The sequence below is a fragment of the Lissotriton helveticus genome, chromosome 11 (assembly GCF_964261635.1).
Source record: "Lissotriton helveticus chromosome 11, aLisHel1.1, whole genome shotgun sequence".
Lineage (NCBI taxonomy): Eukaryota > Metazoa > Chordata > Amphibia > Caudata > Salamandridae > Lissotriton > Lissotriton helveticus.
Genome location: NC_136072.1, coordinates 52,415,785 through 52,428,163, shown reverse-complemented (window position 1 = coordinate 52,428,163; position 12,379 = coordinate 52,415,785). Strand labels below are relative to the sequence as shown.

Genomic DNA, 12,379 nt, shown 5'->3' with positions numbered 1-12,379 from the left:
AACATTTGACACACATTTAATTGTGCGCCTGTGCAGGATAAAATTCTCTGAAATGGCTTTGTTTACATTTCCACTTCGTAGGCATATTATCAACTACCTTGAACATTCTGTACAAGGGCTAAGTTCACTACGCACAAAGTTGTCACTTATTTTTGTCTGCTTGGTGACAGAGCTATCACAACAGAATTATCAATAGCGGCCTGACAAGGGCCTCGGCATGGCAGCATGGGTGACATTTATTATATAAACAGCATTACTTCCTTGTTTAGTTAGAGGAGCGTTTCGCTGCCCCACAATGCAAAATCCAGGCAAATAGAAATCCCAGGAAAAAGAAGCATAAAGTCCTACATAGACCAGAAGAACATTCAAAAGGACACAATATGTAAGACAAATTTAAAGCAATAACACAGAGAAGGAAGGATGTTTCTTACCCATGACATACGTTGCCGTTCTATCATCTATTTTGTCCAACTGCTCCTTATTCCACACATACTGAGCACCCTGGAAGAAGAGTAAACACAACAATTAGATGCTCCATTTCTTGCTTTGACCTGGGATAAAAAAAAGCATCCCCTGAACACCTTTCTCACAGCCAGAAAAAGCCATGTCTACCTAGATCCAGTGTCCCCTCTTACTATGGTAAACCTAAGCAGGTAGCAACAGAACATCTGTAGGTCCAACATCTGCAAGGTCCATGGTGAGAGTTCTGTGATGTTCTAATGAGGCTTTAATAGAAGGGAGGAGGTGGAAGCCTGAAAAATGAATAGGGGAAAAAGCAGCCACTGTTGAAAGGGACTGCCCTAAGCCGTGGCTGTAAATATGGAAGCTCTAGTGTCGTATAGTTTCCACTTTCCAGTAGGAACTGGGCGACAGTAGCGCCTCGGTGGAAGAAACATGGGCTGCGGCTAAACTAAACTCTCGAAAGCTTACAGCAAAATACCAAAGAGGGACCAGCTAGGGGGGCTTTCGACTGGCATGGAGCTTGCCTTTTGCCTACCACTGGAAAGGAAAGATTTGTGTGTGAGTCTAGCAAAATGAGTAATTCATATATGGATTAGAGAAATTCACAAGACCTTCCCATACTGGTCAACCCAACTGAATTTAGAGGTAGCCTACTTCTTTTTCAACAAAACCTCACCCTCCAGGTTCATCCTACTTTTTTGGGAGATGCTGGTGATGCTGTTGTGGATGCTGTGAATTGCCTTGTCATAGTCTTTCCTCATGGGCTGCAATCTCTTTGTCAATAATTTACTCATTCACATTTCATCGTGGACAAGCATTTAATATATACTAAGGTGCTATAAAGCACAGAAGTTACAGAGGCTTCAGTTTCACACGGCTGTTTTCCTACAGTACACCTCGTCCTGTAGACTTTGGGAGAAGGTCTGCACCAGGGGACCATTCACAATGGTGTTCAGTGAATCCCACAGTGAATGAGTGGTGTTGTGTATGGCCTGGTACTGCAGTCCCCCACATCATGCTGCACCATCAGGAGAAGCAGAGAGAGGAGAGGAAAAGTGCTACCCTGATGCCCAGTTTACAATATACAACAGCAACACTGGCTTCCATTCAGCCTGCGATTGCCCAAGACCTCTCAGGAGCCTGAGTAAGGACTGGGAAATGGAGTGTGGTGCTGAAACTATCTTAGGAAGAACAATATGAAAAGAGCAGATCATCTTGGGGGCAGAATTCTGTCTTGGGGAGGCTGAGCACGGGTGTGAGGACAGGGGTAGGTCCCTGTAGGGCGGAGTTCTTCAAACTTTTTGATGCCGAGACCCCCCTGTCAAAACATTTTAGGCTTAAGGACCCCCTCCTGACCAAAATGTCTAGAACTTGGTACTCACCATCATCGACAACCAAAAGCACCCACCAATTCCCACAGCAAATCATTTTACGGTGGGGAAATAGAATTAAAAAGTGTTTAGCAAAACCAAAGGTTTGTGGTCTTTTGGGTTTTGTTATTTGTTTTGGTTTTTGGTAACCATCTTGGTCAAGTGAACAATAAATTCTGAAGGCCACGAGAAAATGCTAAGAGGCTGGCTGCCTGGGTGTCCAGTCACCTAGGCTATAATTATGTTCACGTGGTATAAGTACGGCCATGGGGTATGCCCTTGTGATTTGTGTGCTTGGGCTATACTCAAAGGTCATCTTGAAGCAGACTACCTATGCTCACGGTGCATCTCATGTCCCTAGTAGGTGACCTATGACCTCTTTCACGTCAGTTCCCCTAGAAGTGCCCTTCTTTGCAGGCCATACGTTCAGTACAGTGGGAGGCTTAGTGTCTGGAAGGAGAATGACATCCATTGTGAACACATGTGCCTATGCACTTGGTGCAGGTGCAGGACAACATGTTGCACGGTCAGACTGGCTCAACTGAGCCTCCGTCTTGGGAAGGCCTTCGCAGGGGGTGGGTCAGAAGAGAGTCTGTGAAAGGTAGCAAAATACAGTTGTCTAGAGATGGAAGTCAAAAGACACCTGTTTCATATTTGTGGGTGACGTTCATTGTACCCAGAGGCAGGTACCAACCACAGGTAATCTAACAGAGAGGTAAACTAGATTATTCAAGATCACACAGGCAGTCGGCGAGGAGCTGGGTAGCTTCCAAATCAGCACACACGGTGATTGTGTGAGAGCCTGGCCTTGACATGAGACAGACAGCTGTTTAGCGCACACCATTGTCTCCTCATTCTTCCCTCCCGGGTACATGGTTGATTAATGGTAGCATGTGTTCTATATGAGCTGAAGACTCACAAACCATTCACTGCTGCAGTGTGTCAACGATATCTTGTTGAAAACTGTCTTGCAGCTAAACAGAATGGAAGGTGTACACAGTCTTCACCCTTTATTCTTTCCAGCACGACTGCTCATCCCTGTCTGGTAAAGCTGATATGAACTGGTTCACAATTCCATGCATTAATTCACCATGTTAAAAATAAATGCTAACAATGTTAAAATAGCTCAATTTGAAATACCATGCCCAAGCCTTTGCAGAGTTCTACACACGAACAAATGGCCAGCACTTTTCTTTGAAAATGGTGGCAACCGTAGTTGAACAAAGGCATCATATTAAACTGATGTTACAAGAATGAAAACGGAAAGAACACTGAAAATAAACATTTGAAAGGTATAACAATGAACTGGAGCCTTTGCCTCAACCCTGGAGTTTATATTGAAGTACATTTCAGCTTCCAGGCCACATGTGAGACCTAGATGTTTGATCTGCACAAATCAATTTTAAAAAAGTTATAAATTTGAGTGCTTGTATAACATTTGCTGTGAGGAGGCCAGTAGGGAGATTCAGTAAGTAAATGTGGTTTATCCTAATCTGCTCCAAATTAAGACAATTTACTGGGCAACATAATAGTACCATCATAACCCTCACTGCTCCATTGTGGTGCTGCTTATTTGAGCAAAGACTGTACAACCAAATGTGTTTAATAATATTGGAATTGTGTAGGCTTACCATGAAATATTTTGATGCTGTAAAAATAATTGGCTTTGTCAATTAATGAAAAAATCTATTCTCCGTTCAGACAAATAGCATGAGCATTGACACTTTCATCTAACCATGAATATTTCCCTGCAGTGATATCTAAACAAACATAAAAGCAATGATGTTTCAGACATCAACTTTGTCATCTTCAGTAGTCCATTCACTGCACTTATCTTACAAACAAGTTAGTCTCTAAAAGCTTAGTTGAAAAGTTAAAAAATATATATGTAGATCTTCATTTTACTTAGTTAACATCTTTCCGAACATTTCACTGGGAATGTCCATTGTCAGCAGCATCAAGCCCCACACGGACGCGCTGTGTTTAACCCCTCCCATGCTCATGATGAGCTCAACTCGTCATGAGCCACGGTTCTCGTGTGCTCATGACGAGCTAAGCTCGTCATGACCTTTAGAACTCTCGCACGCTGGGCAAATTCTCCTGCTGTGCGAACGTTCTACAGAAACGGGTGTGCTCATGACGAGCTCAGCTGCGCTGTGCTGCATGGCGAGCTGAGCTCGTCATGAGCACCAGGGCGCTGTGCGCGCCCCCCCCCCCCCAGCACAGCGGGGGAATGTGCCCATCAGGGAAGGGGTTAAGGACAAATATTCTCTCTTCCATTGTGTTTCTTGGGAGCAATAAATGAAATCGAGCGCGGAGTTCAGGCAGCAGAAATAAATAGTCACACACGCAGGAAAGAATAAAAATGGACAGAACACAGAAAATAAAAATTAACCGGAGCCTTTGCCCAAATCCCCTCATGGCTCAATCACGGAAACAAATAAGGATCTGTGTGTGTGTGTGTGTGTGTGTGTGTGTGTGTCTGCAGCGGGGAAGAGGCTCGACACCTAATTTAACCAGGAAGCTTTGGGTTGCCTTGGAAATCAGCCGGAAGTAACAAGGAGATCCTAATCAAGTGGGTACCAGTCTTAAGATAAGGCTCTGAGCTGGGGACCTGTCTTTTGAGGGGATATCTTTTGGTAAGTGGGGAAGAAATGGTAAAGAGTAGGTGGGATTGAGTGAGCCAGGTGACCTGTCATGGGAGAGAATCAGTCAGGTCTTTGCCAAGACTGGAGACAAGAGAAAAAGTCTTGTAGAGGAGGAGCTGTAATGTTGGTTACAGGAAGGAAGGTGTAAGGAAAATTGGATTTCGCGGAACTAGTGATGGAGCAAGGATTCAAGAAAACGGAACTTGCTCAGGGAAATCCTTCATTAACACCTTAAGAGCGTTGTAAATCCCTCCCCAGTGCTGCGCTGTCCATTGGAACTAGTGCTGAATGGACGTCCAACGGTCGCACGCAGCACTGGGGAGGTAGTGGCCGTGACGACCGTTGGCCGACGGCAGCAATTAAGGGGTTAACTTTTATTAACCGTTAAGACTGTAGACGAGATGAAACAAAACTAATACACATCGGACACCGACACATGGGGAGAAAGCTTTACGCATGCTTAACTAATAAAGAGTAAAATGCACCGCGACTAAAATCCGCTTTAATTTGGTAAAACTCTCTGAGCATGTTTAAACCAGGATTACATAGAGATAACGTGACTAACTGGCTTTGAGAGGGAAAAACTTCATGCATGCGCAAGAAGGACTAACATGTGGGCTCGAGGAACCGCATGCCAGGCATATACTTGCATGGACTTAAAAGAAAGCTGCAGTTGTTAATGCTTCTGCCCAGAGAGATAATAATAACATGGGATAGAGTAGAAGTGGGTGGTGAACAGTGAGGATTATATGTTTAAAAAAATAACATCCGTTTATGATTCATTTAATAATAGTGTACATTTGGGCCTGTTACGGCTATGACAAAAGAAGAAAATGCGCTGGATGACAATAAGTTGCGCATGCTCAGTGAATTTGTGATATGACCCGCTGCCAGACACCAAGGACAGAAGACGTGGGAAAGAGAAGACGTGTATCGTTCGTCTATGTAGCCTGTATTGAATGAATTATTAAAAATGGCAACAATATATGTATGGGAAGAGGAAATCATGAACGAGCTAAAGGGGAAGGATATGCGAGACAACAGTACCTTAATAAAAATGAATATGTCAGCATAGTGTGATGAACACTCCCCTAGCCCTGTCCAATCACATTTCGTATTTTACTAATTTTTGAAACTTTTGAGGGTGGGGCATGTAGAAATGAAGACTATAACTAGAGTAACTTAGGAGCAGCTTCGAAAGAACATCAAAATCATCATCAAGAGAGAGAGAGGCAAGAGCTGCTGCTGGGTCGAGAGAGAAGAGAGAGCAGTCTGAGGAGATTCAGATCCATATGACAGCCTGATTAGATTTGAAGATTGCGGAAGAACTTTGAGGAGGGAGAGAGTGTAAGAGAGGGATGCGCCCTGGTGCGTCGGGTTTTGTAAAGAAGTCTAGTAAGTATCTGCCCTGTCCTGATTCTGTCCTATAGCCTTTGTCTTCTGATTCTAACTCAGGGGACCCCTACCAGTCCTTTGGCCAGAGGGGTGTTTTTCAGTATTTCTATTAGGTAAATATTATTCTAAAGATTTGCATATTTTTTTGCAAACGTATTTTGATTTGTGTCTTTTGTCTCTTCATCTATCCACTCTTATGCATTGATTTGTTGAATGAGTATTGTGTCAATGGATGTATTTGCTAAATGAATTTTTCTCCCCCATATGAAGAATGATGGAGTTTGCACTATGAATCTGTATTAATGAGCGTTCAGTTTATGACTGAAATTTTACATAAAGCTTATCAATCCCACCCAGAGTCTGTGGTTATTTCACGGAGATCTACAAATTAATTAGATAACATGTTAAATTCACCATCAACTTACTCAACTAAGCGGAAAGAATGTTGGTTTGTGAAAGATTAGCTAGGCATTGAATATTATTCCAAATTGTTTGTGGTTACAGGGAATTAACTAATCAGAACTAAGGAAAATTATTAAGTATGGGCGGAAAATCCATTCCGCTCGCAGAATTTGCGGATTTTCGGCTATTTCCCGATCTGCGAATCTCGCGAACTTGCCGAAAAATCAATAATGTATTCAGCCCAAAAAATTAGTGGGCATGGTCGAGGCTGGGCAAGTGTGCTCTATACGCATATCTGCCTTTGGAAATTAGCTCTAATACTTGAGGGAGGTCTTTGCATCCATGAGTATCTCGAGCGCAATCCCCGTGTAGTTGCTGTGACCAGGAGGCTGCTTTCTCCTCATCTGCTGGTCTGCTCGGTCACTGACCCTTTATAAACAATAGTCATGTGAACCCGCCCGTTTGGCCCTGCCCCCACACACTAGCGGTATGAAACGTCTTCCCACCCTTTCCCCACTATGATGGACAGCTCACTCAGGGGACCTCAGCGCCTTTTGGTGCAGTGGAAAAGTTACAGGCACACATGGTCACTGGAGACAAATCTTCTGGCCCTTTACTCAGCTGCAGTGTAGGAAAAGCACTATACATTTACCCAACTAGGTAGCACTTACTGATTAGCCAGTAGAAAGTACTCCAGTTGAGTAGAGGTATTGCACAAAACGGTGGTATTTTCGTGGATAAATATGCAGGGCAGGATTCATTCTGGCACTATGCTCCTGTCACAAAAATTAAATCTCAACAGGAAGCACTTACAGATATAAATAATGCAGGTGCCCGAGTTGAAGCTCAAATTCAGTAACGTATTCAGCCCAAAAAATTAGTGAGCACGGTCGAGGCTGGGCAGGTGTGCTCTATCCGCATATCTGCCTTAAACATTAGCTGTAATAGTTGAGGGCGGTCTTTGCATCCAAGTTTCTCGAGCGCAATCCCCGTGTAGTTCCTGTGACCAGGAGGCTGCTTTCTCCTCATCTGCTAGTCTGCTCGGTCACTGACCCGTTATAAGCAATAGGCATGTGAACTCGCATAGAAGTCCTGCCCATTTGGCCCTGCCCCCACAAACTAGCGGTATAAAACGTCTTCCCGCCCTTTCCCCATTATGATGGACAGCTCACTCAGGGGACCTCAGCGCCTTTTGGCGCGGTGGAAAAGTTACAGGCGCACATGGTCACTGGAGACAAATCTTCTGGCCCTTTACGCAGCTGCAGTGTAGGAAAAGCACTGTACATTTACCCAACGAGCTAGCATTTACTGATTAGCTAGTATAAAGTAGTACTGTAGTTATTTGTGCAAATTCGAGAGTTCGCAAATTTTTCCACAAACTCGCGGATTTTTTGCAATTTTGCGAGATTTCGCGGACCGCAGATCCGCAAATTTCGCCCATGCTTAAAAATGATAAAACCTGACCCCCAGTGGATTTACCAGTGAGTGTGGATGAGCATTTGGGTAAATGTTTATAGCCCTATTGAGATATTTGGTTTGTGAATTGTTCATCCCTGGCCTTCCGCTGGATCACTAGGAGGCCTTCTACTATAGGTCACAGTCCTGGGTAATGGTGTTCTGAGAGGCGAAAGTCCTGAGAAAGAGGGGGAAAGGCAAAAAAGGTGAATTGTCCCCAGGGCGGCTTTACTAGACTGGGGATTCATTCTTGGAAGCGGGAACGAAGAGTGAAGGATGGAGGAAGTGAACCAGCAGCTGTTCTGATGACATTGTTGAAAATGGGTAAATATGCTTTACTGGTACTCGGTCGAAATTGAGCAAATGTACACTACTGCATATTGTTGAAATTGGCAAAATCTGTGGTACAACAGCACTGGCAACTGCTGCCCTCTTTTTGTGCCTCCTATGCTTGTTTAGTTTCTTGCTCTGTTTTGCCATTTCTGCTTATTTTTCTGCCCTCTGTTTTGCTTTTTCCTGCCCGTTTTTCTGCCATCGGTTTTGCCCTTTCTGCATGTTTCTGTGCCCTTTTTGTCTTTTCTGCTCATTTTTTAGCCCTCTGTTTTGCCCTCTTTTGCTCTGTTTTGCCTTTTCTGCCCTCTGCTAGTTTTTCTGCCCTCTGTTTCGCCCTTTCTGCCCGTTTTTTTGCCATTTGTTTTGTCTTTTATGCAAATTTTTCTGCTGTCTGTTTTGCCCTCTTCTACTCTGTTTTACCTTTCTGCTCGTTTATCTACCCTCTGTTTTGCCCTTTTGGCTCGTTTTTCTGCCCTTTTGTCTTTACTGCTCATTTTTCTGCCCTCTGTTTTGCCCTCTTTTGCTTGTTTTTCTGCCCTTTGTTTTGCCTTTTCTGCTAATTTTTCTGCCCTCTGTTTTGCCTTTTCCTGCTCACTTTCGGCCCTCTGTTTTGCCTTTTTCTGCTGATTTCTCCCTTCTTTCCGCTGTTTCCTCAAGACCTTGCTTTTCGACGGAGACCTCGCAAACCAGCGCCCAGATTCCCCTAGTGGGAAAGTGCCACACTCTCCAAATGCTAATTGATTGACTGATTGATTGTGGAATAATGGAAAAATATGCCTTACTGTGGCATTGTAGAAGCTTGGGAATGAGTATTTCATTGTGAAACTATGCAAATCACTGTGGCAGCAGCAAGGGTTTGAGCATTTCTAAAACACAGCAACTGCCAGAAATGTGCCCTACTGCGGCTTTGTGTAAACCCCTTCGGCTACATTCCGGTAATCTTCATTACTCTGAGTTCTCGTCTTCCTTGTCACAATCCTTACAATGTGTGGGGGCTCTCATGCTGATGACAGAGTAAGGCACGCCAAGTCCTCAGAAGCTAACAACTAAATGGTACTTTGCTGGCATCAGCTAGAGGCGCCCTGCCGAGACTAGGAGTCAGATATTATGATCTTATCAGTTTTACAAATGGTTCTAAAGGTTGTGTCCACATTGGCAAGAATGTACTGTTTTGCTAATGTTATCCGTTATCTTTTGGACCATGAACAGGGAATCTCCCTTAAGGGCTCCAGGGCTACGCACTCCTTGTTTCCAGGCCAAGTTTTTATTGTAGCAAGAGTAAACAATAATGTATTATCCACTCTTGCTAAAAAACAAAACAAATGACACTGCCTGATGGCTGGCACAGCCATCTGAGAGCAGGGCCGGACTGGCCATAGCGGGCACTGGGCGTTTCCCCGGTAGGCCGCTAGGTTGGGGGTCAGTTTTAGGTCCCCGAGTGGCCGCTTTTGTTACCGGGTCGGCAATATTTGCTCCCGGTAACAAAATCGACTGAAAACAGCCGTCGCAAAGGGCTCAGCTATACTCCCCTTCACCCCAGGGGGGGGTGCCTGAGCAGTTTGCCAGGGCCGGTTTCTGTTCCCAGTCTGGCCCTGTCTGAGATATTGTCCAGGGTTGGTGAAACCCCAATTCCCGGCTTCGGGACCCTCGCACGCCACACTGCCGCCCCATCTGCGACGTGCTAAAGGGTCACAGCTAAAGGTAGTTACAGGTGCTGTAGGAGTAAGCCCTACAGTACTCATGGCTATGCACTAATCAGGCTGTCGCCATCCCTTTCCCAACTCCTCATCACAGAGTTGAGAAACGGTGTGAGGAACGAGCAGAGATCAGGGACATCTGAATGATTTTGGGGGCCCAATGCCAAACGTATTTTTGGGGCCCCTGTGGTGAACACCTTTGGATTTATGATCCAATTGAAGCTTTTTCATTTTATCTTTGACTAGGTCACTGACAGCGCGCATGCACACTGGTCCAAATTCTAAGCGTGTTTCTATCTAATATTCAGAGATAGTGATGTGTGTTTTTAATATTGTAACACAACAGCAGCAGCTCGCTAATATTACTGCAAATAATCTCTGTGAGGCATTGCCTTTTCTCAAATGTAAGGTCCTGTTTCGATCTAAAATGATTTTTTTAATGGATGTTGCATGGTGTTGAAAAACATAAACACAGCATTTCTCTGGACAATGTCTGTACAAGACTCCCACACCTCAGCCATATTAAAAATAAACTTTAAAAAGCTGGTATTTAAAACAACCTATCTTTAAAAATCATTCAAGGTCATCTGGACTGTGTGGAGTACAGAGCCGGATATAGCAGGGGCCCCCCTCTAAAAGGCCACTTTGCCCATGCCTTAAAACGTCCCTGGCAGAGACTGAAACATGGTAACTGCAACTGCACAAATTGTAGGATTCAGTTTCCTGCTAGAAGCAGAAAGGAGCAAATGCCCAAACTGGACCTGAGCAAGCAACAAGGGAAGTAAAAAAGGATTTAAATATGTGTGGGTGAAAGTGTGTGTATGTGAAAGAGAGAGAGAGTGTGTATGTCTGAGCAGGTGTGTGTGCCTATGTGTGACTGAAAGTGAGAGAGAGTCAGTGAAAGAATGAATGAGAGAGAGTGAGAGGGAATGACAGAGGAGCTGTGTGTTTCTGTGTGTGAGACTGAGAGAGTCAGAGAAGGAGTGAGCCAGAGAGAGTCAGAATGAAAATCAGTGAGAATGATTGAGTCAGATTAAGTGGGACAGTGTAAGTCAGTGGGACTGAGTGGAAATGAGTGGGAATGAGTGAGAATATGTGAGTCAGGGAGACTGAGTGGGTCAAGTGGGACTGTGTGGGTCAGAGTCAGATTGCGTGGAGCTGCGTAAGTTAGTAGGACTAAGAGGCCACAGTAGGAATGAGTGAAACTGAGCGAGTTACAGTGGGACTGAAGGGGTCAGAGTAGGAATGAGTGAAACTACTTAAGTCAGTGAGTCTGAGTGGGTTGAAGTGGGTCAGAGTTGAGACGGGTGAGACTGTGAAAGTGAGTGAGACTGGGTCAGTTAGTGGGGGACTCAATGGGTCACAGTGGGACTGAGTGGGTCATAGTGGGAATGAGTGAGACTGTGTAAGTATGCGAGACTGAGTGCGTTGCAGTGGGACTTCGTTGGAAAGAGTGAGACTGTGCGATACCAAAGGGGGTGATGGGGAGCATTTGAGCAAATCAAACACTCACCCCAGTCAACTGATCTGGGTTTAATCCATCATCATTCTTTAGCTCACTCCGCCACCCCAGTTCAGACATCGCAATATGCAAATCAGTCTGACCCTGTGCCTTATGGGAACAGTCCAGCCCGAACTGCCAAGCCATGTCTTCCCTGGACCGGAATCAAGCATCCCAGGACCGGTTTCTGGCATTACAGCCGTCTTCAGCCGGGCTTGCATGACTCCAGTGGCAAACTGAGCAAGGGACTCACGTCTGAGCATACCCTGCCAACTTAGGTCGAACAAAGGAAAACCAAAGGGGATGATGGACGGAGTGTTGAACATTGCAAGCATTCACCCCAGTCAACTGATCTGGGTTTAATCCATCATCATTCTTTAGCTCACTCTGCCACCCCAGTTCAGACATGGCCATATACAAATCAGTCTGACCCTGTGCCTCATGGGAACAGTCCAGTCTGACCTGCCAAGCCATGTCTTCCCTGGACCGGAAACAAGCATCCTGGGACCGGTTGTTTCTGGCTCACCAGCCATCATCAGCCAGGCTAGCTTGAATCCAGTGGCAAAGTGAGCAAGGGACACATGTCTGGGCATACCCTGCCAACTAGGGCAAACAAAGAAATACCAAAGGGGATGATGGACGGAGCGTGAGACTGTGTAAATCCATGAGACTGAGTGGGTTAAAGTGAGAATGGGTGAGGCTGCGTTAGTCAATGACACTCAGTGGTTCCTGGAGCCTGAGCGAATCAGAGTGAGAATGAGTGAGGCTGTGCAAGTCAGTGAGATAAAGTGAGACTGAGGGAGTCAGAGTAAATAAAAGTGAGTGCAAGTGTAAACGAGAGTAAAAGAATGAGACTGGGAGGGAATGAGTGAGAGAGTAAGACGGAGTGCAAGCAAACCCTTCTCCAAATCCTCTGAGAAGAAGGCTGTCTCGTTCACTGGAATTTGCACCAAGGATTACGCCTCGCTACTTTCACAGGTCACCAGCCGCCACTGACCATGAAGGAGTTGTTACACATTTAATGAATGTGCAATTGTTTTTCTTATCTGGGAAACAAAGTTTTGGGTAAATTTCCATTGTTGACATTGCTGAGGGAGGGAATATCTATCTGGGTTT

General features: G+C 45.0%; 1 protein-coding gene across 1 annotated transcript in view; it reads right to left on the bottom strand.

Moving 5' to 3' along the window:
- The window catches only part of LOC144791770 (intestinal-type alkaline phosphatase-like), a 101,785-nt gene that overhangs the window by 18,345 nt on the left and 71,061 nt on the right, over positions 1–12,379 (bottom strand). Inside the window, exon 7 of the mRNA XM_078666537.1 lies at positions 432–501. Coding sequence (XP_078522663.1) covers positions 432–501 — 70 coding nt within the window. The remainder of the gene's footprint in view (positions 1–431; positions 502–12,379) is intronic.